Source organism: Sceloporus undulatus, chromosome 4 (genome assembly GCF_019175285.1).
Source record: "Sceloporus undulatus isolate JIND9_A2432 ecotype Alabama chromosome 4, SceUnd_v1.1, whole genome shotgun sequence".
Lineage (NCBI taxonomy): Eukaryota > Metazoa > Chordata > Lepidosauria > Squamata > Phrynosomatidae > Sceloporus > Sceloporus undulatus.
Window position 1 is genome coordinate 214,624,127 of NC_056525.1, and position 26,372 is coordinate 214,650,498.

Genomic DNA, 26,372 nt, shown 5'->3' on the forward strand with positions numbered 1-26,372 from the left:
AGAAATCTGACCAGAAGGATTCTTGTTGTGATTTAGCAGGGTTTTTTTTTTTTGGGGGGGGGGGAGCAATTTATTATTTTCTAAATTACATACTTAATTTCTAAATAGCTTCACCATACTTATAACACACGGCTGTTGCAAAGCTAACATAAAGTTTTTAATAATCAGCAAGACTATCACAGTTTGATACCACTTTATATGTCATGGTTCCATATTATGAGATTCTGTGAATTGTAATTCTCCTATCCTAAACTACAGTGCCAGAGATATCTTGCAGAAAACCATAAATATCTCCCTAAATTATAAATTGCAAGATAAAGCCAGAAAGTTAAAGTGGGATTAAATTGCTATAGTGGTGTAGTGTAGATTCACTGTAAGCCTGGCCAAAAAGACTAGGACATCTGCTTTGTTTTCACTTTGCGATGTTTTTAAATGCTGGGCATCACAGGCCTAATGGACCATTCAATATAGCTATTCCAGTGTGAGTTAGGAGCCCAGGAGAACCCCCAACATGAACTGGCAAGTTCCTGTTTCTGTGTCCTCACCCCATGACAAGTGTCCAAAGCAAGCCTGCTAAAGTAACTTACTACCTGTTTTTGTGTTGATCCAGCAAGTGATAAAGCTTTTCAGTTTCCCCACTTCCATACAGATAATCTGCTTGATCTAGGACTTCATCAACTTCAGGTTGGATAAAACAGAAACAAATGTGAATGTATTCCATCACTTGTGTATTAAGAGCAATAAGAAGGGGAAAATACAAGTTGTTATATACAAAGAAAGTAAAATTAGTTGATATTTTATTTTCTACTTTTGGACAATCAGAAACTATTGCTAAATGCCAAACTACATTTTGCAAAGTTTTGTAACTTTTTTTCCAATTACCAAATTACTGGGATAACCTTCTATATCCTGTATGCAATCTGTGTACGTGTGTAATATGTATATCTATTATATTCTACATAACAAGTTCCAGATATTTTGGACTACAATGTCAAATATCCTGAGCCAGCACAGCCATAGGATATCTGGAGGGAATCAGGTTGGGGAAGACCACTACAAGGCATAAAGAGTTAAGTCTATGAAAGCTTATGCTACCAACTTCTTTCTCTCACGTAAGTCTGAAAAGTGTTGCAATATCCCTTTGCATACTGAACCAGACTAACATAGCTACATCTTTGAATTAAACAAAATCCATCTTTCAATCTATCAGCTTTAATGGTCTCTTAGTCCACACAGGAAACTCTCAATTCCCAATGGCTGTGAAAATGTCCAGTGGCTCTTTTTAAAGCTGAAACTCCACTTTGAGAAAGGTACTGGCTAATGTATGGAAAGGTATTTGATATTGCTAAGGCAAGTAAGCAGCCAAGGAATGAGGTTTCTTCTTCCAGTCACTCCATCCCAGCAGCTTTTTCCCATGTGGATTTCCATCACATGTTGGGGAAGATTTTCTAAACAGGCAGCCAGCTATATTGAATTAGTGGCTTAAATTGGCCCTAACAATATTTATGCCTATGCAAGCATTCTGAAAGCCACATTCTAACATCTAAAGGCTAAAGATTTAATGACTTCAGCTGGGATGGTGGAACATGTGGCTGTTCAGTTGCTACTCAACCGAAACTAATTTTCTGTAACAGGTGGCTAGATTGGTTAGAGCTTATGGGAGTTGTAGTCCAATACAGTGGTGCCTCGGGTTACGAAAATAATTCGTTCCGCGGCCGCTTTCGTAACCCGAAAAGCCTTCGTAAGCCGAAAACCCATAGGCGCTAATGGGGAAAAAAAGCCGCGGCTCTGCCGCGGCTCCATTTAAAATAGCGCCGGAGTTTTTTTCGTAACCCGAAAAAACTTTCGTAACCCGAAACAATAAATCCCTATGGGATTTTTTCGTATCCTGAAAAATTCGTAACCTGGGTATTTCGTATCCCGAGGTACCACTGTATCAAGAAACCACATACTCCTCCTCTCTACATAGACACCTTGCATCAGAGTAGCTGATGCGGGCTCTTTCAATGCTACTGAATATTTATAATACTTATTATAAGAAATTACTAACTATATTACTGTATAAATCATATGCAGCTTTGTTCCAATACAGAAGGTACCATGGTAGTAAAAAATGCCTTATTTCTTTCCAGCTTCCCCAGATTACTTAGGGGCTCTAAAGACCACCCCTTTGCATGCCAGATCAGAGCCGCAGCAACCTCACACCGTGGCCCCTATCTGGCCTTTTGTGGGCGCGAAAAGGAGCCGTGGCGGTGCAGCTATGTGGTGCTCCTTTGGCATTGTGCCATATGAATGCAGCGCTGGAGGAGTGCCATGGTGCCCTGGGGGTGGAGCTGGGGCATGCATCATCTGGATGCAATGCCTCCACTCTGTCCCCAGGCTGGCCTATGACGCCAGTCTGTACAAGGCCTTAGTAGGTCTGCATGGCACTGTTTTCCCACATCTTATGATGATGGAATATGCAACATTCAGCAACCACCTCTCCCTCTTGGGCCAGAGGAGGATCATAAATCAATTCCTGGTGTAACAAGTCATATCGGTGGTCTAGTGCACTCATCTTTCTTTGCTGACACAGTGATGACGAGGGAGCTGATGAGGACAGAATGAATGATTATGAAACTGTGGGAAAGACCAAGGAGAAACAATTATGGTCAAAGAGGAAGCAAAAATGAACATTGACTATTATGAGGTTTTAGGGAAATATATTGTGTTTACAAAAATATGGTGCAAACACTAAGACAAAGAAATAGCTGAATGGCACTGAATGTTATCATATTACTCCTTTTACAGTCAATGTTCTTCTATGAATATGTCAAAAAGCTGACTCCGATGGAAAAATTATGGCTAAACATTTCAGACAGTTTGGCTGAGCTGGCACATTATATGCATTACCCTGCTAAGTAATGTCCTTTGTGTTGGTTTCCTTTAAATCAAGGAAGCTTTTGGCCTACCACTCCTCTTTGCCCTAGCCAAATAACCAATGATGAAGACTATGGGACTTGTAGTTTAGAATACCTGGAAACATGATTAGTGGGCCCTGCTATAAATCTGTTTTGAGGACTCCCATAGGACCAAAAAGAAAAAAAGGTACAATTATAGCAATAATGACAAAACATGATATCCAAATTCCACTTTCTCTTAAGATAAATTCTTGTTTCCTTTTTAATATCTCAATTACACCACTAAGAAAACATATACAGAAAAGATTAGCAAAAAGTCTTTCCAATATAAGGAAGAATAACTGTGTGTCTTCAAAGCTTTTTGTACATGTAACAGCTTACCTTGAGCATCAGCAAAAACCAGAGAAGACTGAGAGATTAACAAATATGCTTCATAACCAAAGTAAGACAGAACTGATAATGCAACTCCTTTTCTGAAAAATCTGGATTTTTCAAGCACCTGGGAAAGACAAACATAAAAGCCACAATCCTAAGCATATTCACTTGGAAGTAATATTAACTGACTCTAACAGAATTTTCTCCTGTGTAAAAATAGATTGGGTGGCAGCTGCTTATCTACAATGTACTGCATGTTTTGAGAAAACTCTCATGCTGCAATTAAAACATTAAGATTCATAACCTGAGTCCAACACTCAGTACTAATCACTGTGAAACTAGCTCTGCATTCCCAAGAATACTTGAGCATCCTCCTCCAAGTCTTTGTTAACAATCCCTTTCTCCAGCCCAGCTCCCAACCTCCATTACAGCCTTCCAATGGTGAGAGGTGGGGGCAACATAGTCAATGGGAATATGAGCTTATATTCATCCTTATTTGCCTGCCTCTTTCTCTCTCTCCCCTAGAATCTTTCTCATAGGGTAGTTGTGACTTGTAGCCATAGGGGAAGCTAGACCAGATAATGTCCCACTTGCCTGCATTTTTCTGAAAGTGTGTGTGCAAATTTAATTTGTTAATTTGTTGCGCAGTGTTGCTTTTTGTAGCCAGCGCCGGCACTAATACTGCAAGTGGTTGCTGCCGCACTGCCGGGAAGTCCCTTCGGCAAGGCTTGAATCCACTCTTCCTCACTCCTTTCACCCCTAATTCCAGCCGGACCAGGGGTTCTGGGGGGAAATATCTGGATTGTCCGCCACAGGGCCTCTGCAGGGATTCCTCCGAGCCCTTAAATTCAAAGCGTTTTAGTCTTTCTCCACTTTACAACAGCATGGAGCCGTGTTGTTGGGAGCTCCCGTGAAATGTATCTCACGCCCTCCTTGCACTGGCCGGAAGTCCCTGACCCTAACTCTCCTAAGCAGTCAAATATCTCAACTCCACTAACTAAATCCTAATCCTGACAGATCACGCTCACAGCCCTGACCAAGTGTCAAACACCAGTATTTTTCAAAATCCCTTCAGACATTCTGTTAATCACCATTTACTCACAACTTCCTTACTTTATTGTCTAATACAAAGTGCATACATAGATATATTACATTAATATCTAATAAATGAAGCAACATTTTCCCTGAAAAGTCCAGAACATCACAGCACCCCATCTCTGAAAACACAGGGTTGGTTTCAATGTGGGAGATCTGCCTTTTGGCTCAGGAAAAACCAGGCTTCTGAGTCAGTGAATCAAAGTGGCCACAATATCTAGTCAAACTTTGGGACTACCATTTTTCTTCCCTACCTCTCCAATTGTAATTATTTATTTACATAAGAAATTTCCTGGGTAACTGAAAGCTTGCACATTCTTGACATTTCAGTTGGCCCTAAATAAAAGTATTACCCCTCCCTCCTTATTTTGGAATTTGTTGTTTCTTATGCATCAGCACAGGTACATTTGGTTTTCTTATTGAAAGACTGGCCACAGGCAAAGGCATAAAGCTCTTCTGAGCTATTTTAACATTATGCAATAAATTCAGTGTAGTTTAGATGTACAAGGAAAACTGGGTCACTGCAGAGAACAGGTCATTTGGAATGCTGCACAAGGAAGAAGCTATTCCACATGTTTTATATTTGGAAAGCTGGACAGTTATTCACAAGTCCAAAAAACTGCATTGGATGAATTATCTTACATAACTCACATCTAGAACTCAGTGTCATTTGCCAGTTTCAGTGGACAGCAACCACTGAAGATGTATTTGCTGTCTGCAAGGTGGTCTGATGAGATTGCATTTCTTAACTTTGCTCATCAGCTGTGGAAAAGCTCTTAGAGCCGGTGTTGGCATGCTGTAGCTTATTTTTACACTGCCCAGTAGTCCTTCATACAATCGTTCACGTCTAGGGCAAAACAGCTCCTAGATTACTAGCAAATACAGGCATACCTCAGTAAACAATGCCTCTGAGAGCAAAGGTCTTTTTTGCACAGTTTTTCAATGTCACTCCTTTCCCAACTATACTTTCCATCTCATCTCTGCCTAAAATGAAGTTCTGGGATTTTGGCAGCAGTGGCATTGGGAGGATGGTGGAGGGCTGGAGAAACACAGTTCTGGTGTTGGGCTGCAGCAGTGTGTCTACAGTAAATAAATTGTGAGTTAGGAAAGAATGTTGACATTTGTTCTTGTACCAAACTATCTGATGGCACCCAAAACAAAATACTTGTTTTAGTTATATACTTGTAGTCATACTACAGAACAAAGACAGGGTCCATTTCATAAACTGTATGTTTGGGGCTGATGTTAAGATTGCACGTATTAGCATCTGTGCCTAGAATATTGTGCTAGATGGACTTTTCAGATTTTGGAGAGTTAGGACCTGGAGAAATTAGAGAATATAATTTCTAAGCATCATCATAAATTGTACAGCTATATGAGTCCTAACCAGAAGAATTTGAGAAAATCAGTATGACACACAATCGTGTTTAATTTCAGATTTATCATTAACCAGGTCTTGATACTGATAATATAGCCAGACCAGTAATTTCTATATACATCCAAAAAACCCAAATAAATATGGTTAAAATAGCAGCCTACAGGACTTTAATCTCAGTGTAATCTTTACATTCTGCCCAACTAGCAGTTCAAAAGTATGCAAATACAAGTAGATAAATAGGTACCACTTTGGTGGGAATGTAAACAGCATTCTGTGCAATCATGCTGGCCACATGATCACAGAGTAGTCTCTGACAACACAGGCTCTTCCGCTTAGTAATGGAGATGAGCACTGTTCCGTGTGGTCAGACAGGACTTGACAACCTTGTCAATGGAGAATATCTTTACCTAATCTTTTCCATCTTTGATTATAAAGCCTGATCAAGCTAAAAAAAATTTTAAAGACAAGTTTCTTCCTGTATTCTAAAGTAACAGTCCAGTTAGCCTTAACATTGTAAGATGATTTCAGTTGGACTTGGTTCGACACAAACAGCACTTTCAAAAGCTGTCCTGGAAGAGCAGGGTCAGCCTTTGGAAGAATAGACCCAGCAGCTTTAAAGAGTTTTGTTTTTAAATTGTTTTGTTCTTCATCCAAAATACATCTGTGAACAGATAGTTTATAATACCTTGTTTAAATCTGTAATAGCTATACAATGTTTATTGTTTTACCTGTACAAACCCAGAAATCCCATGATAAAGGGATTATAAATATTTTAGTAAATAAAACGCGTGTTTAAAATCTTGAAGTGATGAGGGATAGTATAAAACCTAAGGACAAACACACACACACACACACACACACACAGAGTGAGAGAGAGAGAGAGAGAAACCTATTTACTAGCCCAATAGTGAGAATGCAAAGTCATTTGATGAAACAGGATATTCTTTTATTTATTGTATTGTTTGTTTTTATTGTTGCTAGTGCAGAATAAAGATCCTGCATTCATATTGCTACAGCTGGAAGTTTACAGTTCCTTTATGTGAATCAATGGACAGACAGGAGTAGTATTCTATTCAGTGAAATCTTTAATGAAAAATATTGAGTTCAAAGCATGTCATTCTTAGGGATTAATTTATGAATCATAAATCCAGGGCTTGATACTACTCATTTCTTATCCAAATACATTTATGAACTACACAGAATGTATGCTGCTCTCCTTTGCTCCCCAAATTGAATCACAGTGCATTACCAGCCATACAACCCTTCTTCAGTGCAAAATAAACACATATACGTAAAACTTTTTACATCCGCATAAACATCAGATGCAGTAATTTCTGTAGGATTTAAGTAACCATACAAAAGGCTGTATCACTAGTCTCAACTTGTAGACCTATGTAGGTATAGTAAACACCACCATATTCAATGGCATTTTCTTCTAAACTAGAGTTTAAAAGTGAAGCTCTCCATACACTGAACTGCAATGACTCATCATAGGCTTTCCTGGCTAGGGCTGCTCAGAATTACACAACTGAAAAATTTTTAATGCTGAAACTCATCCGTGAAATACAAGCCTATACACGAGGAGTAGGAATGACAATAACAGGGTGTGAGAGAGTAGAAAGGAGGGCCTTGCAATACACTTTGGATTTTTCCACACCAGGTTCCTCTGAGGTCCAGAATTGACTTCTGTCTCAGACTTTCGAAAAATTACTAGGGCATTCTGGGAGCCATAGTCCTACAAAAGAACTCACTGTGGGGTGGTGGTTGGAGCGTTGGACTACAACTGGAGATCAGTGTCCGAATCCCCACTCAATCACAGAAACCCACTGGGTGACCTTGGGCAAGTCACACTCTCAGAGTCACGGGAAGATAAAGACAAACCTGTGCTGAACCAATCTTGCCAAGAAAACCCCATGATAGGTTCCCCTTAGGTCTGCCATAAGTCAGATGCAACTTTGAATCATAGAGTTGCCATGCAGGAAATCACAATCAAAGCATCCCTGAATGATGGTCATCCAGCCTGTTTAAAGACCTCCAAAGGAGGAGACTCCACCATCCTTTAAGGGAGTGTGTTCCACTGTCAAACAGTATTTACTGTCAGGAAGTTCCTCCCTATGTTGAAATGGAATATCTTTTCCTGTAGCTTGAATCCATTGCTCCATGTCCTATTCTTTGGAGCAGCAGAAAGCAAGCTTGCTCCATCCTGAATATGACACCCCTTCAAATATTTAAACAGGGCTATTGTATCACCTCTTAACCTTCTCTTCTCCAGGCTAAACATACTCAGCTCCCTAAGTCGTTCCTTATAGGGAAGGGTTTCCAGACTCTTCACCATTTTGGTCTTCTTCCTCTGGACATGGGTTTGAAGGGACAAAACACACACACACACATATAGGCATAGGAGAGCCAGCATGGTGTAGTGATTTGAGCCACAGGGTGTTGGCATGTTCAGTGGCATCACTAGGGTTGGTGGCACCAACTCTAGTAACTTATGGCATCACCCATTCCCTTGGCCTCCTCCATACCACACTCATACAATACCTTTTAACAGTGGTAGTAATGTTACTTGTTAATTTTAATTCCTGCATATCCCTGATTGTAACGACAATAGTTGTGACATAAAACTAGGAAAATTAAAATTATACTCATCCCTCCACATTCGCTGAGGTTAGGGGCACAGGACCCCCGTGAATGTGGAAAAACTGCAAACAACAAAAACATCACACATTTTTAACTGAGAGATTACCTCTCTAGGAACCTCTAGGTCCTCCAGTGCAGCTCTGTGGTCAACATCTGCCAGACGCAGACCATAGAGTTGAGCTGGAGGAGCTGCAAATGCCTAGAGGAGTGTTTTTGGTTAAAGCTGATCATAGAGTTGTGCTGGAGGCCCTAGATATTCCTAGAGATAACATATTGATAAAATTTGTGAATAATTGGATCTGCAAAAACCAAAGCCAGAGATGGAGGGATGAGTGTATACCTTTAAGTTACAATATCCTATGCACAGCCTCAATACATAGATTTCTGCAATGCACTCTACATGGGGCTAGTGCCAAGTTCAGAAGCTTCAACTGATCCAAAATATGGCAGCTGGATTGGTCACTGGTAATTCTAGAACTGACCATATAACACCTGTGTTAAAAACTCTTCACTGGCTGCTGATTAGCTTCCGGGTGCAGTACAAGGTGTGGGTTATTACCTTTAAAGCCCTACATGGCTTGGGCCCAGGTTACCTCTCTCCATATAGTCTGCCCCACACTCTCAGAACATCTGGGAAGTTTCTATTACAGACACAAAAAACTAGACTAATATCTACTTCCCAAAGATCTTTCACCTTGATTGCTCCTAAACTCTGGAATGACCTGCCGGAGGAGGCCATTAAGATGGATCTCTTCTTTCCCACCAGAGCTGACTTGAACAACATGCTTGTTTCTCTCTCTATTCCTGACTGTGTAAGAGATGAATCTGAATTCTGTTTGGTTTGCCAAGTGCATTGTTTTAACTGCATTGCACTGTACTATTGTGTCATGGGGGGGGGTTACCTTTATGGAAATTTTAATGTTTGATTGTATGATGTATGTGATTTTGTTGTAATCCCTGCCTTGATCCGTAGGGAGAGGTGGGAAATAGAAATAATAACCATCTAGCCTGATGAAGCCAAGTCCTCCCTCCAGTCCATCTGCTTTGGTCAGAGGGAGAGAAGAACCACTGGACCTGATCCCCTTCTCCACCACCATTCCCTTCTCCTTTTGTGTCGTGTCTTTTAGATTGTAAGCCTGAGGGCAGGGAACCGTTTAATTAGAAATCTTAATTGTAAGCTGCTCTGATAGCCTTGAAGGGCGGGGTATAAATACCATACATAAACAAATAATAATCTCTTCAGTATTTTAAACAGACCCAGGCAAATGCCACAGCCCATTTCTACCAAGAAGCAGATGTCTGAGGAGCAATGGTGTCACTCCATTCAGGCCCACACCCCCCTTTCAGCCCCAGACGTTGCCGATGGTTTGAGCGTTGGACTGTTTATTTTATTTCATTTTTATGCCACCTTTCTCTCCCAGAAAAGGGCTCAAGGCGTCTCACAAGATTTAAAAAAAGAAAACTTCACAGTGAAAAGTCACACTGACTCTGGAGATTCACGGTCCAGATCCCGTCTCAAAGTCACGCTCTCTCAGCCTCAGAGGATGGCAACCGTGGCAAGCCCCCTCTATAAAGAAGCGTGTCTTCATGCAGTACGCCTATCTCTTTCTGCACTAACGACCATTGCTAAAACTGGATCTGCCACTTCCATCTCCATACAGAAAGGATTTCTAATTTGTACTGACATCCTCACATAGCAATGGCACACACACACACACACACACACGTATCTGACCCTGGCTTCCACTCCACCAAATGCATCTGAGGAAGTAGTCTGGAGCCTACGAAAGCTCAGGCTGCCAATTTCTTCCTTTCAGTTAGGTCCCAAACACACTGTAGAAACAAACCACTCTGAGGCCGCTTCAACTGCCCTGGATGAGTGCTGGGGAATCCTGGGAACCATTTAGCCTTCTCTGTCAGAGAGAGAGAGCTCTGCTGCCACAATAAACTACAACTCCCAGGATCCTGTAGTCCTGAGCCAGGGCAGTTAAAGCGGTTCCAAACTGGATTACTTCTGCTGCAGTGTGTTTGGGACCTTCGTCTCAGAGGCGCCACAAGATCTCTCTACCTATCGATTCGAGAGACTAGTAAGGCTGCGAATCCCCTCATAGTTTCGCCATAAGTCTAAAAATGACTCGAAAGCACAACAAAGCCAGAGAGGCAGCATGGCCTAGTGGTTTGAGCACTGTTGTTATTCCAAATGCTCCGCACCTCGTTCCCTCTTCGGCCTCGTCGGAGCCTCTGCGCTGGAACCCCGCAGAAGAGCCAGCTCCTCCTTACGAAAGAGGAGGCTCCTCGGTATAATAACAATGAGGCCGCCATACCTCTCCTTTTCTGACCCAACCGGAAATAGCGTCACGATCATTGCTGCGTCCGGTCCGGAGTCACACTCTAAAAGCGCCGCCTTGGAACCGTTTGGATTTCCCGCGCGTCGGGGTGACGTCACCGAACAACGGTCGTTTCCTGGTCACGTGACTGTCTCTTCCGCTCCGTTGTTGTTGTATGCTTTCGAGTCATTAATGGCTAAACGTCACGTGACTGTCGTGTTTTCTTCTTTAGGTTTACAGTATTATCCTTTTATTTTATTGTATTGCTCCACAGCTGGGACTCGAACCCTCGACCTCGCGATTCGTAGCCCGACGCTCAAGCCATTACGCCACGCTGGCTCCAGGGGTGAAGGCGGGGTTCGAAAGGCTCCTTATAAAAAAAAAAGGTCTCTCTCCCCGCGCATGCGCCTGGCGTAGCTCCCCGCCTCGTCCTTTTCCCATGTGGGGAGCCTGGGTTGCTTTGGTTACACAACGGAGGGGAGGGGAGGGGGAAAGGGCAGGCCTGACGTCGCAGGAGGCACCACCTCAGTTAAGTCTCTGGGAGGCCTTGGTTTCAACGCTTTTGGAGACCTGGAGCTGTTCTGAGGGCCTTCCCCCACAAGGAACCGCTTCCTCCCAGGGAGGCGCCTCTGCTGGCCTTTGGAGGTTTGTACAGAGAAGAGAGAGAAAGGAGTTAAAAGGATGTCAGGATGAGGAGGGGGAAGAAACAAAGATGGCGGCAGAAAGGGGGTGGCCAGCCGTCCTCCTTTTCCAGGACGCGTCCTCCATTTCATCCTCCTGCCCTGGAGGAGCCCCAAAAGGTCTTCCGTTTTGAGTTAGGAGTTATGGTTACTGTCCTCCATTTTCCTGACACTGTCCTCCATTTATCTGTGGCTTGTCCTCTTTGGCGCTGAGGACGGGGTCACCAGAGGCCCTCCTTTTCCAAGACCCATCCTTCATTTGGACCTCTTTCTGTTCAGGAGGAATTCCAAAACTCCCTCCATTTTGGGCGTGACTAAAAAGCATGGATTGACAATTATATGAGATGGTTTTTGTGTGTGAGAGAGAGAGAGAGATTTTATCAGGTCATGTCCTACATTTTTTCTCGAAGGATCTCCATTTTGTGGCGCCTTGTCCTCTTTGGAGGTTAGAGGACATCTAGTGACTCTGGTGGGTAGCAGGGAAGCAGGTAGCCATCTGCTCTGTTATAATGGCAAAATGTGAGGTGAATGCAGGGGTTTGAAGCAGATGGGTGAGGTGTGGAGAGCGGGGCGGAGGGGGAGAGAAACTTGCTTTATTACTTTTCTAACTTACTTTTGGTAACTTACTTTATTTTTCCTCTTGGTGGCTGCTGTTGTTGTTGTTGTTAACTGCCCTCCAGTGAACCTCGACTCATGGCGATCCTGTGGATGAGACACCTCCAAGACTCCTTGTCCTCCACTGCTCTGCTCAGGTCCTGCACATTCATACTTGCAACCTCCTTAGGTCCATCCATCTGCGTCTTCCTCTCTTTCTCCTTCCCTCCATCTTTCCTGGCATCAATGGCTTTTCTAATGAGTCCTCCCTTCTCATGATGAGGCCAAAGTGCGACAGCCTCGCTTTAGTCGCCTTGGCTTCCAGGGTGATCTCTGGCATGACCTGTCCTGCCTTCGTTGTAAACTATGGGCCCTCCCTTACTACAGAATTATAGCACTATGTCCCACTTTAACTGCATCCTATGAAGTTCTGGGGTTTGCAATCTGGCCAGGCACTGGAGTGCTTGCTCTGGGTGAGGAGTCTCTCATTAGTTTTTTGTGGGTTTTTCAGGCTATATGGCCATGTTCTAGAAGAGTTGGTTTCTGACGTTTTGCCGCCTTCGGTGGCTGGCATCTTCAGAGAATGCTGGCATGGAAATAAGTGCAGCCTGGGTTGGGAGGAGCCATTTCCATGTTAATCTGTATATTGTTCTGTTGTTGAATGGTAAGGCCTCTGGGTGGGAGGATATGCAAAGAGGATTAAATGATGTGGCCAAAGTACAGCAGCCTCAATTCAATCATATTGATTTCCAGGCTTGATCTCTTGATTTCTGGCTTGATCTGTTCAAGGACCCCATTTGTTGGCCTTTTTGGCTGTCCACGGTACCCTCAGCACTCTTCTCCAGCACCAATTCTCAAGTGAAGTTGATTCTCCTCCTATCTGCTTTCTTTCTCAGGATGATAGGGAACACAATCCTCACTTCAGTGTTCAAAGTTCTCTCTTTATAGTTTATGATCTTGTGCAGTTCTTTCATTTCTGCCCTTCTCTTTCCTAGTCTGATTTCTGATATCTGATCTCTTCACTGCAGTCTTCATTCTGATCAGTATTTGAGCCAAGGTATACAATGAAAATTTCCAGTGTTGCTTCTGGGGAATCAAATCTAAACTTGCTTACCACAAATCTAAAATCTTATTGCTGTTTGAAAGAAAAATACAGCCTATTAGATTTTCAGTATTGGAAACAAACCTTCCAGTTAAAATCCAGTTAAAAATACTGGTTTTCTTTCTGATTCTTTGGGAGACTGGGGAAGAGTCATCCTGCTTATTATCTCTTGCAGGAAAATCACCAGAATCTTACAGGACTACAAAGTTATAAATCTGTGTTATGGCTTAAGCTTTCGAGGAGTCCCCTTAACATTTATGTTAAAGATAACAGATTTAAAGATATCTCTTAAACACTAACTGCTTTGGTTATGGCACAAGCTTTTGTGGTTGTCCTAGAAAGCTTATCACAGAAGAACATTTATTAGTTTTTAAGGAACTACAAATACTTTGTTGGTTTAGATTTCTTGTCAAAGAGCCCAAGAAACATCTTTTAATTCTTTTTTTATGTAACTGGCTGTTGGTTAGAAAGTGTTTGTGTGGATTCGTTCATAGAAGATGTATTTGTTTTGAAGTTGAAATATGAAGACTGTGGTTAAAAATGTTGCCAACTTGTTAAGATTTAAGAGAAACAGAAAGCTGTTTGTGCAGCAGTTGTGTCTTTTATGCATTAATGAGAGTGTGAGAATCTGAAGGCTGTATCTGAAATGTGTATTGCCTCAGTACATAATTTGTTTTTTACACAGAGATCATGTCATGCTTGTAGGAGTCAGCAAAATATGGTCTTTGAGAAGACTGCAACTCCCATCAGCCCTAGCCCAACAGAGGATGGTGAGGCATGCTAGGAGTTCAGCCAAATCTGGAGGCCTTCACTTTGTTCACACTTGCTGTAAATAAGCAAATATTCACTTTGCATAGCAGTCACGTTTGACACTGTTGTGCTGGTTGTGCTAGTGTTTTCCAAACTACACATGAAAAGTATGAAGGACAGGTAAAACATACAGCTGGGATGATTTGAGGAATTATAGCTCTGCAGACATGCGTCTTTGGGGATGTGTGTTTTATGTGTCCACATTTTACATGTATTTCTGTGGAAAATGCTATGTATCACCAGTATAATTTCAGGAAATGCAACTTTGCTTTTTAGGCTGGATAACGTCAGGACTGTGGCTACATCTCCTGACAGCGGTGGGTTTTAAGTCAAAGCACTAGGTGGAGCTTTTCACCTGGCACATTACCTACAATCCAGTCAAACAAGGAAGGATTAAATCATTCTCTGCTGGTCTCTAATTCATGACTTGAATCCCAGTTAGAATGGGGCATTGTGTGTGGGAGCGGGTGGAAGATACTGAAGTTATTTTTAATCCATCAGTAATTGGAAATAACCTGAATTCCACCTCTCATGGGGAATGGGGATTTCAAAGGACTAGTTTCCTGGAAAGCCTGAGAACCAATGTAGCTAGTCCCAGAGTCTTAAATGTACAACTGTGTAATTACCATATGTGTCAGTCTTTATGTATGAATAGAAAAGAAGAGTCTGGATCATCTCAAAGATCCATCCAGTCCTGCATGCCACAACAACTAACCAGATGTCTATAGGGGATGCTCACAAACAACAACTTTGTAGTTGATAGCCTTTTTGAGTGTGTGTGTGTGAACTCTGACTGGTATTCAGAAGCATACTGTTTTTGGCACAGGAGGTTATTAAAAGCCATATATTGGATCATGTATACATACAGTAAAAATATGGTTTTGTGTAAGCATATAAACGGCTCAATTGTAAGCATAGTTAGACAAACAAATGGGTCTTAGAACAGATCAGGCCTGTGATTTCCCTGAAAGCCAAGATGAGTAAACTGAGGCTATCGTACTTTGGCCACATCACAAGAAGATAGGACTCATTAGAAAAGACCATAAGAAAGAGAGGATGACTACACACTAGATGGATGGGCACCATTAAGGAAGACAGGACTATGTATCTTCCAGAGCTAAGAAATGTAGTGGAAGATAAGGAGTCTTGGAAATGTCTCATCCACAGGGTCTCTATGAGTAGATATTAACAACAACAAACATTATAGTTTGAGCTTTCAGGTGCATCCTGAAGGCCTTGTCAGTGGCTGCACCAGGTATTGGAATTCCTTACAAAGACTGATCAAAGTTCATTATTAACTTCCTGTTCTTGAAAGTGTTTATCCTTTTAGACTCATTATTTTTATGCTCTGTGGCATTATGGGGTTATACGATGCTTTTGAGTCTTGGCGCACTACCTGTTTTGATCTTTTTCTTTTTGGTATGTTATTACAGTGGGCCCTTGGTATCCGCTGGGGTTTGGTTCTAGGACCTCCCCCCCCCCCCCGGGGATACTAAACTCTGTGGATGCTCAAGTTCCATTCATTATAATGGCATAGTAAAATGGTGCCCCTTATATAAAAGGACAAAATCTAAGTTTTCCTATGGAAATTTGTATATTTTAAAGCCATGGATGATTGAATCCTTGGATAAGAAAAATGTGGATAAGGCTGGCTGTATACTCTTTCTGATTTACTGTTAGCCATCTTGTGCATTAAATATGGATAAGCAGGGTAATTTTTAATATAATTAAATGGTACCAGGCAAACTAGCTTTGAGCTAGATGTCTACTTTTTGTCTCCTTTCTTTTCACCTTCTGGTTTCATAAGTTCACTTCTGTTGCTAGGGTACTTCAGCTTTTTGAAGTATAGTAACTCCTTTTTCTAAGGCTCAGCAGTCTCTTGAGGTACAGTAATGTCATTATCTCTAAATTCAAACATAAAAGTAGATGAAGAAAGCACAAACCATAGATTGCAGACTACTTTCAAAAAGTGGTTAAAGACACTGATCCATTGTTAAAAGACACAAACCACATTTTGGTATTCTGAAGCCACTTTTTGAAAATATTAAAAGTAACCATGGGTTAGCAAAAAAAACATGGTTTCATTTTTTTATTAACCTGATTAATCTTTCCTAATTCTCTGTGATGAATCTACCTTGTTTCTTTTATATATATGACAGAGAGAGAGAGATGAAGTGGAGGAAAGTGACCCAAAGGCGAAATGGTTCTGGTATTGTGTTCTGGAGGGTTATTCGTACATCACACTTATTTCCTAACAATCCAGATAACACACTCCTTGTTCCAATTTATTCAGCCTTATTTCCTAATATCAGCAATGAGTTTTCATGCTGTGATATACCCCACAATTTAAAATAAAATGGGTTAATGTGATGCCACTTGTCAGTGTCCTTTTTCCAACTACAAAGCATTATTTTCAAGAAGGGGGCATATTTGATACTATGTGTTGTGATGAAATGATTGAGTGTCTCTCCCCCCCCCCCACTCATTCATTATTATGATTTGTAGTAGAATATGAGACCGATTCCAGAGGGGTGATGACATGGTGGTCCCCAGCATGGCAAAACTTGCATGATTCTCAACTCACAGCATTTTAAACTCCCCACCAGAATTCAAACTGGGGATGCAGTGGAAAGCAGGAGAGGAAAGGGTTTAGAAAATCTCTATCACATGTTGAGACAAGGTCATTTTGATATGATGAAAGTGGAGAATTTCATTCTGACTGACCAAAATCATTGCATGCCACATGGTAGTGGCCGAATAAGAGGTCAATATCTGTTTTATTTCCCCTCCCACTACCAATCCTCCCCATAGTTTTGACTGAATGGTTGAAGAAGCTCTGGACTCATGCCATGTTGAGTGTGATGATGCTTTCTGCACCATGCCACTCAGACATGCTTATCCCTCCCCCCACACATATTGACGGGTAGGAACCTATGGCTGGGGCCAATCGGCCCGTGAGCCTTGGGACCAGCCAGCCCGGTCCTGCCGCCGATTGCCGCTGGGGCCTTTGCCTATCAGGAGGAGGCGGCAAAGCAGGGGCAAGGGGGCAATTGTCTATGAAGCTCAGAACATGCTTATATTAACAATCACAGCATTTTTTTGCATGTTCCTCCATTTTTTTAAAAAAAGTCCTCCATTGAAAATTTTATCCTACATCTTGTCCGGTTTATATATATATATAAAAAATTGTAATTATTTATTTTTGGCTCAGAGCCCCCCAGTTGTTCTGAGGGACAGCAACCCGGCCCCCGGGTCAAAAAGGTTGACTACCCCTGCATATTGAATGTAAACTTCCCTTTTCTTGTTTTCTAAGAAACTTTCTCTACCTATGCCTTAAGTGGGGACAGGAAGATGGTGGAGGGAGACCTTGTGTTGAGCAGTGGGTTGACAATGATGACAACCAGGGTGAGAAGATGTGGAACGTATTTGTTAACAAAAAACTTACTGACCAGTGCAGATCATTGGTGGTAGGACCTCATTTCCACTCATTTGGGGCACAAATAGGAAGAAGCCCAAATGTGTTGCTGGTGAACTGGAAATAATACCAGAAGAAAATTCTTCATCTGTTTTCCCCCTTTCTGGGTGTGATAGTGATGTCTGTGGATGGTGATGTACTGCTTTCTGGTTTTGAACTTTCTTGAAGCCTTGAATGACTTTTTGTGTTGATGCAACATAGGAGTTCTTGTATTCAAGTTGTGATTAACCATGAAATTGTACCTGAATTCATAAGAGGAATGCCTTCAGAATGTAGATTTAATTGAAGTCAAAAGTTTAATTAGGCTGAATCCTCCATTTGATGTGAGCGGGGTGATTTCTGCAAAAACAGCCCTTTCCATTTGCAGCTTTGACTTTTGCAGATGTGATTATGTGATTATTTAATTATTCACAGATTTAATTAATATATTCTCTGTAGGAATCCCTTAGGGCTGTGTAGACCACCCCTGCCTTCGTCAGGTCGGGGCCATGGTAACCGTATGCTGCAGCCCTGATCTGGCCTTTCCACAGCTCAAAAGTGGTTCCTTTTTGCACCCTGGAAAGGGTGCTGTAGCGACTGGCACTGCCGCTTTATGGTGTTCCATTGGCACTACAGCATCTAAATGCAGTGCCAGAGGAGTGCCATGCGCCATGTGTAGTGCGTGGCATCATACCACTTCAGTGGTGGAATTGGGGCATGCATTGTGTGGATGCCACACCCCGACTCCGCCCCCTGGCCAGCTTTAATGGCTGGTCTGCACGGTCCCTTTCCTCCAGAATGACTGCCAGAAGTTGACCATAGAGTCAGACTAGAGGACCTGGAGATTCCTAGAATTTGTAGGTTCTCTAGTGCAATTCTATGGTTATTTTTTGCCAGATGCTGACTGTAGAGTTATTCTGGAGGACTTGGAGATACCTAGAGAGGTGTTCTCTCAGGTTAAAAAAAGGTTTGTTTTTGGGCGGTTTTTCCATTCTCATGGAGATCCTGCACCCATAACCCCAATGAATATGGAGAGCCCACCGTACCAGTTAATGATGTACAAGGTGAGTATCCCCTATTTAAAATACTGGGGACCAGTATTTTCGAATTTTGGAGTATTTACATATACATAATAAGATACCTTGGAAATGGTACCCACGTCTAAACATGAGATACATTTATGTTTCATATACACTTTATACACATATCCTGAAGGTAATTGTATACAAAATATTTTTAATAATTCCGTGCATGAAACAATGTTTGTTTACATTGAGCCATCAGAAAACAAAGGTGTCACTATTTCAGCCACCCGTGTGGATGATTTTGGATGATACTAAATAACCTCCGGCTAGAGGATGAAGAGGAAATGAATAGGCAGGTGGAAAAAGATTTATAAGAAAGACCTTCGTTGTCAGAGACTTTGATCACTGTAGTTTGCCTGTAGCTATTGGTTGTGAAAACCTAAATTCAGCATATGATTAGTAGCTTTCCTAAAACAAAAATGACATGGTCTTTTCTCTTTTTGTAGCTGAAGTAACGGAAGTGATCCAAATTCTCTTTCATTATATAGAGGATATACACAGCGGGTCGTTCAACTTGTTTAACAGGTTAATATGTCAAGTTTATTTGGTAAATATTTGAGCTGTGTACACATCTTGTAAATACATAGTGTGAATGGGTGTGATAAATGGATATGTGAAGGAAGATTTCTGTTTTTACTTCTGTCCTAGAAGATAAGTTATTTTCTACATTGGAATTTGTATACATGTCCAAGATAGTTGACTGTTTCTGTTCACTGTTTTGGAAACTATGTAACTAAATACCACTTGTATGATTTCTCTCATCTAATAACCACTGCTTTGTGTATAGAGTTTTTCTTTAAAGCTGAATGGTAAACACTGTGTGCCTTTCCAGATGTTTGGATTGCAAATTCCATAGCCCCTCACTATTGGCTAGAAATGATGGGAATTGCAGCCCAGCAACATCTGGAGGGGTACACATTGTCCACCTATGCTTAAATCTCAGCTTTTGGGCTCATTGGAAGTGAGTCAGTTTCTTCACTTTTCCTTTCTTGTCAAACTAACTGGGATTTTAAAAAAGTTTTTACATGCAAAATACCTGGTGTTCTGCATGTGCTCCATTTGGATCAGATACAATATCTGCATGCAGTATGTATAAAGGGCACAGATGATATACTTGGGGGAGTACTGAGTTTTATTTGAATCAGCTCAACCATGCTTAAATCTTTATTAGATTGTGACCTTGGGCTGTTAAAATCAAAAACTATGTTCGCTTTCTCTAAGCATTAAAGTACTGTTTTCTTTTTTTATCCAGTGTAACAGATGGCGGCACAGTGTGTTACAAAGGTGGAGCTAACCATCTCCTGTAGCAGTCTCTTAGATAAAGATGTTGGCTCCAAGTCAGACCCATTGTGTGTGCTACTTCAGCACACAAGTGGGCAGCAGTGGTATGAGGTATAGTATGATTAGGCTCTGAATATTTCTGTGTTCCAATGAGCAGCATTGCACATTTTAATCCAGTTGTTATTAGAAAAAACTGATTTCAAGAATTCTCCCTTTTGTTTTGCACCCTCGGTATTATGATACAGTGCTTTAAAGAAATAGTTTTGTACTTAAGAGTAACACCAATGTCAAAACTGGAATTTCTAGTAATTTTATTAGTCTATAAGTTTTCTTTTGCAGTCTGTGTTCTACTTCCTTTGTTATATTGCCTATTTTATTTTAAACTTTTAAATTAAACATGTAGAGTTGTATCAATTGGGAACTCCCCATTACACAGACACAAGCTCATTTGATTTATACTGGATAAAGCAATATCTTTCACATTACAAAGAGAACTATATATGAAAAGAATGAGTATATAAAACTTAAATAGAAGCTAAAAATAGGACATTGCAAAGTATCTACAGTGTAACATACTTTCAGTGGGGGTTAAATAATCCTAATTAACTGGGTCTCAATAGGGGTAGCATAAATACATTTTAATCTGGTCCACGCCAATATTATTTCAGCATTACTATTTTTATTATTTACCAAGTTATAATAAAATAGGTGTGTACCTAACTGAATATTTTTTCTAATAGATTTATAAAAAAAACTATTGTTAAATTAAGATATTTCAAAATCACAGATATTTTACATATGTCTCAAAATGAATTTTAATGGGGGGGGGCAGTAAATATTTCTGTCCAAGCACTGAAGGTTGCAATGAAATGAATTTGCTTGTTGTTAAGGGCTGGAACAGTCCAGCAAGAAAGAGCATCGAAGATGGATTGGGGCTGCGGCAAACACATGGTGCAGCCCCAATCTGCCTTAACCCAGGCCAAATAGGAGCAGAAAAGATCAGCTCCTATTTGGGCCAGGAAAGAACCAGCTTTCCTTGCTCCACCCTGCCTCAGCTCCAGGGCGAGTTCAAGACACTCCATCGAGGTGGCATCTAAACACTGTGCAGCTGGAATGTCTTGAAGCTGCCACGTCTGGGTGGCCACCCAGCTTCAGGGCAGCTTCTGGGTGATGAAGCCTGGAAGCAGGCTTTTTTCAGCTATCTGTTTTGGCCCTAAGTCATCTTAGATTCAAAACACAGTGCAAAAATAATTCAGTTTGAGACCCCCTTAACTGCCCTGGCTCAGTGCTAGGGAATTCTGGAAACTGTAGATTTGTGAGGCATTTAGCCTTCTCTGTTAGACAGTTCTGGTGCCACAATAAAATATAAATCCCAGAATTCGCTAGCACTGAGCCAGGGCAGTTACACTGGTCTCAAACTGGATTATTTCTGTAGTGTGTTTTGACCCTTTGAACTATTACTAAAGTCTAAAACCTTTTCTATTCTATTTAAATCCCCCTGATCTGCCAGTAAACATTCTTTGATAGCCTTATCCAAATGCGTGGGGAGTGAGGGAGTCAGCTAATGTTAGAAATTCTTAGTTTATCTTCTGTTCCCATCAACAGGTAGGGGAAGAAGTTGCACCTTGCTAGTTTTATACTGCAGTCCTCTGGTCTACAACCATAATAAAGTTGAACTGAACTGAATACAGCAGACCCAGAAATGTCTTATTCTCATTTCCCACTAAATTTAATGGTACCTCTAGATAAGTGTGTATAGGATTGAACCATTGTGTTTGTGTCTGGGTGTCGGCAGTATCTTTCTGATGCTGAACGAAAGTTTAAATCCAGGAGTGAGAAGTGGTCTTTACCAAGGGTTACTCTGCCTTTAGCCAGCTCATTTGCCAAATTACAGTTTGGCTATAGAATTTAATTGTTGCACAAGAGCCAAACTTTAATTGCCAGAATGAAAATTTAATAGCCTTTTGCCAAAATGCTATCAACAGAAGGACCCCTTTCTCTATTACAATCATGTTATTATCTCTATGTCATATTGCAGGTTGATCGCACAGAAAGAATAAAAAACTGTTTGAACCCTAAGTTTTCCAAGAGATTCTTAATTGATTACTACTTTGAGCTAGTCCAGAAGCTCAAATTTGGGGTGTATGACATTGACAATGCAACAGTTGAGCTGAGTGATGATGACTTTTTAGGAGAATTTGAATGCACCTTGGGGCAGGTAGGTACAAATAGTTCCTGGATATTCTCAATTATCCTCAGAGAGTTGTGGAGTTACTTTGTGTAGAGTTTGCTCACAGAAATGGCTATTGACCTGAAGTCCCATTTATGCTATTAACCTATTCCTCTATGTTGACATGTAGTAAAAAGAAGTAGAGAAATTACTTAAGTGTGGGAAAATAAGTATTTTGTAGGTCATCTTCATATAATTCCTACTTTTCAATGAGAATCAAAACTTTCTTCTTTCTAAGCCATTTTCTAGCATTTGACATGACATTATCATTGCAATATCTGCAACTATCTCAGCTTAATCAATCAGCCTTCACTCACTTTGAATAAGTAATAATTTATGAATACTGTAGACTCTCAAATTATTTTATCTGTCTTTTTTTCTAAGTATTTCTGTTTTTCAACAGATTGTCTCCAGCAAGACGCTCACTAGACCTCTAGTGTTGAAGAATGGGAAACCTGCAGGAAAAGGAAGAATTACGGTACAAAAATTTAAGTTTCTTTCTTTCTTGTGGCAGATACTTGTAGACACTAGATTTTAATGCTGGCGATTTTTTTTCTTTTTTTAAAAAAATTAGTAACTGAGATAGTATGGATACAATCAAGAGAGAAGCCAAATACAGTAGGCCCTCCGTATCCGCAGACATGCCATCTGCTGACCCAAGTGGACAGTAAGCCCATGGCGGGGGGTGGCGGCAGAGGAGGAGGAAGATGAAGAGGAGGGAGAGGAGGCGGTAGCAGGAGGGCAAAGAGGAGGAGGAGAAGGAAGCAGGGGCAGGGTGAAGAGGAAGGAGGAAGTGGCAGCAGGGCAAAAAGGAGGGAGGAGGCAGCAGAGGAAAGGTGAAGAGGAAAAGGAGGAAGTGGCGTTAGGGTGAACAGAAGGAAGTGGTGGTGGGGCTAGGAGGAGGGAGGAGGCAACAGTGATGGAGCAAAGAGGAAGTAGGAGGAAGGAGGTGGCGGCGGGAAGGAGGAAGAGGAGGCAGCCACATGCCATCCGCAGCAGTGAGACTGGTAAGACAGGCTTTGGGGAACCAGGGAGCCAAAGTCTCGTTGTCTCTAATGATCACAGCATGGCCGCGCCACCATTGAGGACAATGGAACTTAAGCATCTGCAGATTTTGGTATCCATGTGGTGATCCAGAATACTGAGGGCGGACTATATAGTGAAATGTACACTCGTCCCCCGGGTTACGAAATTAATTCGTTCCGGCGCCATTTTCGTAACCCGGGGGACTTTCGTTAGCCGAATCCCCATAGGCGCTAATGGGGAAAAGCCGCGGCTCCGCCGCGGCTCCCATTTAAAACAGCGCCGGCTTTTTTTCGCAAGCCGGGGAAACCTTCGTAACCCGGAAATAATTAATTAAAGATTTTTTTTTCGTATCCCGGGATTTTCGTATCGCGGCGCGTTCGTATCCCGGGGTACCAGTGTATGAGGATTAAAACTGCAACCTGTGCATTCTTTTTTAGATGTAAGCATATTTTAAACAGATTACTTTTGGGTAAACATACATTTTTTAAAAAGTGATGTTTAAGTCTTACTTGTGGTTTAACCTTCTCTGGATTGTTCATATATTTCTGTTTTTATTTTTGTAGTATTTCTTTTTAAGCTACACAACTGTGGCCTGAGCATATAACCACACACTCATGTTTAGTTCTGCACTTTGACATGTGTTTCATGAAATAGTAAGCCTGTTTGGCAAACTATTCAAAAACTGAGCAGAATTTCTTAAAGCCTTTGAACATGGCATGGTGGTTCAGTATATCACATTTAGACGGGGGAAAGTTAGAATTCAGAAGACATGCCCAGGCTTTTCATTACACACACACACACAGACAGATCTATTATTGACGGAACGTATGTATTTTCATTCCATTTTTGCAGTTGTGAGTTTTTAGATCCAATATGATGTTTGCTGGAGTATTGGGTTTTCCCACCCTTCCCTTCATAGTACTGTAAGCCTGCTGTGTATGATTTCCCAGCCCTTCAGAACAGGTTTTGGGCCATGCAAAAGGCTGCACAAAGGAAAGATAACTTCCAGTAAAAGCAGCTTCCATTGGCGTAAGGGCACCATTGGGTACTGGGCTATGAGATTCCAATCTTAAAAGCTACTAATGTCAGTATGTTCTTCTGTTTCTGCATGTAATAGAAATATCAAACTTTACTTTGCTCAAAGCCATTTACAATTTGCCATTCTCAAAAGAACACATGGTGTACTTCATTGAAAAAAAAAACAACTTAAAAAGAATCTTTGCTGTGCTTACTCAGATTACAGCTGAAGAAGTAAAAGATAACCGAGTCGTCATATTTGAAATGGAAGCAAGGAAACTGGACAACAAGGTCTGTGTAGACTCAAATCATATACATACTTATCTGGTGGTAAATCCTCTTGAACTCAATGAATTTGAATTCTGGGTGTGTCTTCACTGAAGAAGAATAAGATCAGTCATTTTTATCCATGGTGCTTGTATCCAGTACCATCCCTGCCTCCATCCACAGCAGCCATTCTGGAGATGCCTTTTAGCTGATTTGGAGACTGTGCAAATGGAGAAATCTCACTGCATGAGGGAAAGTCAGTTTTTAATGGTTTGGTTCATACTGCTCTTGCATACCTGTAGGTAGGAAGAAGGGGATGGAAAAGGCAAGCACAGAGTTTATTCATGTAATGCCAGATTAAGGTTCAGAAATGCATGGGAACCAACTTGAAGAAATTGGTATTTAGGCTGGCCTGCATTTCCTGATCTAAGGCAGTACAGCAAGCAAAGTCAAACCATCTACTTTTAAAGTGTGTATTCCATATTTTCTGTATCCAACAAATAGTTTATATCTTCCCAGTAACTGAGATCAGTGTGACTGAAGTACATGTGTAATGTATATGGTTGATACATCAAAGCTATAGGTAGCACTGTATAAAGCGTGCATCTTCCGTTCAGTTCGTGGTGTGGCATTCTTTATAAATGATTATTGTACTGTTCATTTTCATACAACAGGTCATTCTGAACAGATTATGGGACTTAACAGACGGCCCCTAAGGGGTGGTGGGACACTGTCCCTTTCCTTGCCAGATGGGGGAAATGACAACCACATGCCACGCCCAAAACCTAGCAGGTCCGTAATGCGAAAAGTAGTTGCAAAAAGTGGTGTCTTTTTGCACAGCGGAAAGGACGCCATATCTGCTGGCGCCATGGCTTTTGGGTGCTCCTTTGGCACAGCGCATATACACGCTGCACCAAGGGAGCACCGTGACTCCTCTCGCCATGTGGTGGGGCATGTGACGTCACTCTGGCATGGGGGCAGAGTCAGGGCGTGTGTCATGCAGTTGCCAGGCCCCCATTCTGCCCCAATGTCGGCATTTATCTGTTTAGGGCCTATTTTTCCTCAAAATTTTATATAACTTTGTTTTGTATTACCATTGTTTTCAGTGAGCCTTTCTGGATTTTTAAAGAAAGAGATATTATTTTGAATGAGGCTTGCTTGGGCTGACATAAAGAATTAATGCACAGACTTCATCTGGGAAAAGAAGAACGGGTCTGTTCTGAACAAAGAGTAATACAAAGCTAGGTTTTGGCAGGAAAAAATATCTCTCTATAAGATAATTTTGAAGTAATAACTATTTTTAATTGCAGGATTTTTTTGGCAAATCAGATCCTTATTTGGAATTCCACAAGCAGACATCTGAAGGAAATTGGGTGATGGTACACAGAACAGAGGTATTGGTTCTTCGTATTCTTTCATGAGTGGGATGGTTTGGTTACAATCTATTAAGTATCTTTAGTTCTGATTTTCAGACGTGGTAGCATTTTACAGTGATAGCACCTTTGGAACAAAATTATATGGTTTAGAAATAAAAATATGAATCAGCAATAAGGTTGTGAATTCTAGATAATATTATCTGTTATTAAATAGCAGATGTTATGAGAGATGTTTGATGCAAAATAGAACTTTGATATATCTAAATATTTTGTATCTGTTTAGGTTATTAAAAATAACTTGAATCCTGTATGGAGACCATTCAAGATCTCTCTCAATTCTTTATGTTATGGCGATATGGACAAAACAATAAAGGTAATATATAGAATATATTGGTGGAATGTATATTTACTATTTAGAATTGAAATGAAATGAACAAACTGTATTCCTTTGAGTATTCCCAACTTAAAATATTTGTTTTGAGTGTATATGAGTTGTGAATGTGCTATTCCTATTACATAATGTACAGTCCTGTTCTATAAGTGGAGGAACATTTTAAGCTGGTTGTCAGTGCCTTGATGCCTGAAAGTATTCTGTTTCCTCATCACTAGCATTCATGCAACTTAGGACTGAAACAGACAGCCCTGAAGGGATGGCTTGACGCTGCCCCTTTGAATGCCAGTTTGGGGCTGTGGCAACCACACATCACACCCCCAACCTAGCTTTTCTGCCACTGC

The 26,372-nt window shown here is 41.2% G+C and overlaps 2 protein-coding genes across 4 annotated transcripts in view; one reads left to right on the forward strand and one right to left on the reverse strand.

The window, feature by feature from the left end:
- Nucleotides 1-10,977, reverse strand: part of RMDN1 (regulator of microtubule dynamics 1) — a 26,213-nt gene extending 15,236 nt beyond the window's left edge. The window contains exons 1-3 of the mRNA XM_042461744.1: nucleotides 10,600-10,977; nucleotides 3,282-3,399; nucleotides 591-678 (exon numbers count right to left, since the gene is read on the reverse strand). Coding sequence (XP_042317678.1) covers nucleotides 591-678; nucleotides 3,282-3,399; nucleotides 10,600-10,710 — 317 coding nt within the window. The 5' untranslated portion in view covers nucleotides 10,711-10,977. The remainder of the gene's footprint in view (nucleotides 1-590; nucleotides 679-3,281; nucleotides 3,400-10,599) is intronic.
- A 65-nt stretch (nucleotides 10,978-11,042) lies between these two features.
- Nucleotides 11,043-26,372, forward strand: part of CPNE3 (copine 3) — a 31,004-nt gene continuing 15,674 nt past the window's right edge. The window contains exons 1-8 of one of the 3 annotated variants that reach the window (XM_042461743.1): nucleotides 11,043-11,101; nucleotides 18,887-18,965; nucleotides 19,693-19,832; nucleotides 21,760-21,939; nucleotides 22,355-22,429; nucleotides 24,214-24,285; nucleotides 25,572-25,655; nucleotides 25,921-26,010. In XM_042461743.1, the coding sequence (XP_042317677.1) occupies nucleotides 19,701-19,832; nucleotides 21,760-21,939; nucleotides 22,355-22,429; nucleotides 24,214-24,285; nucleotides 25,572-25,655; nucleotides 25,921-26,010 (633 nt within the window). In that variant the 5' untranslated portion in view covers nucleotides 11,043-11,101; nucleotides 18,887-18,965; nucleotides 19,693-19,700. Of the gene's footprint in view, nucleotides 11,102-11,141; nucleotides 11,361-11,557; nucleotides 11,865-18,886; nucleotides 18,966-19,692; nucleotides 19,833-21,759; nucleotides 21,940-22,354; nucleotides 22,430-24,213; nucleotides 24,286-25,571; nucleotides 25,656-25,920; nucleotides 26,011-26,372 lie in introns of those variants that run through there. The other 2 variants (XM_042461741.1, XM_042461742.1) reach the window with 2 other exon arrangements.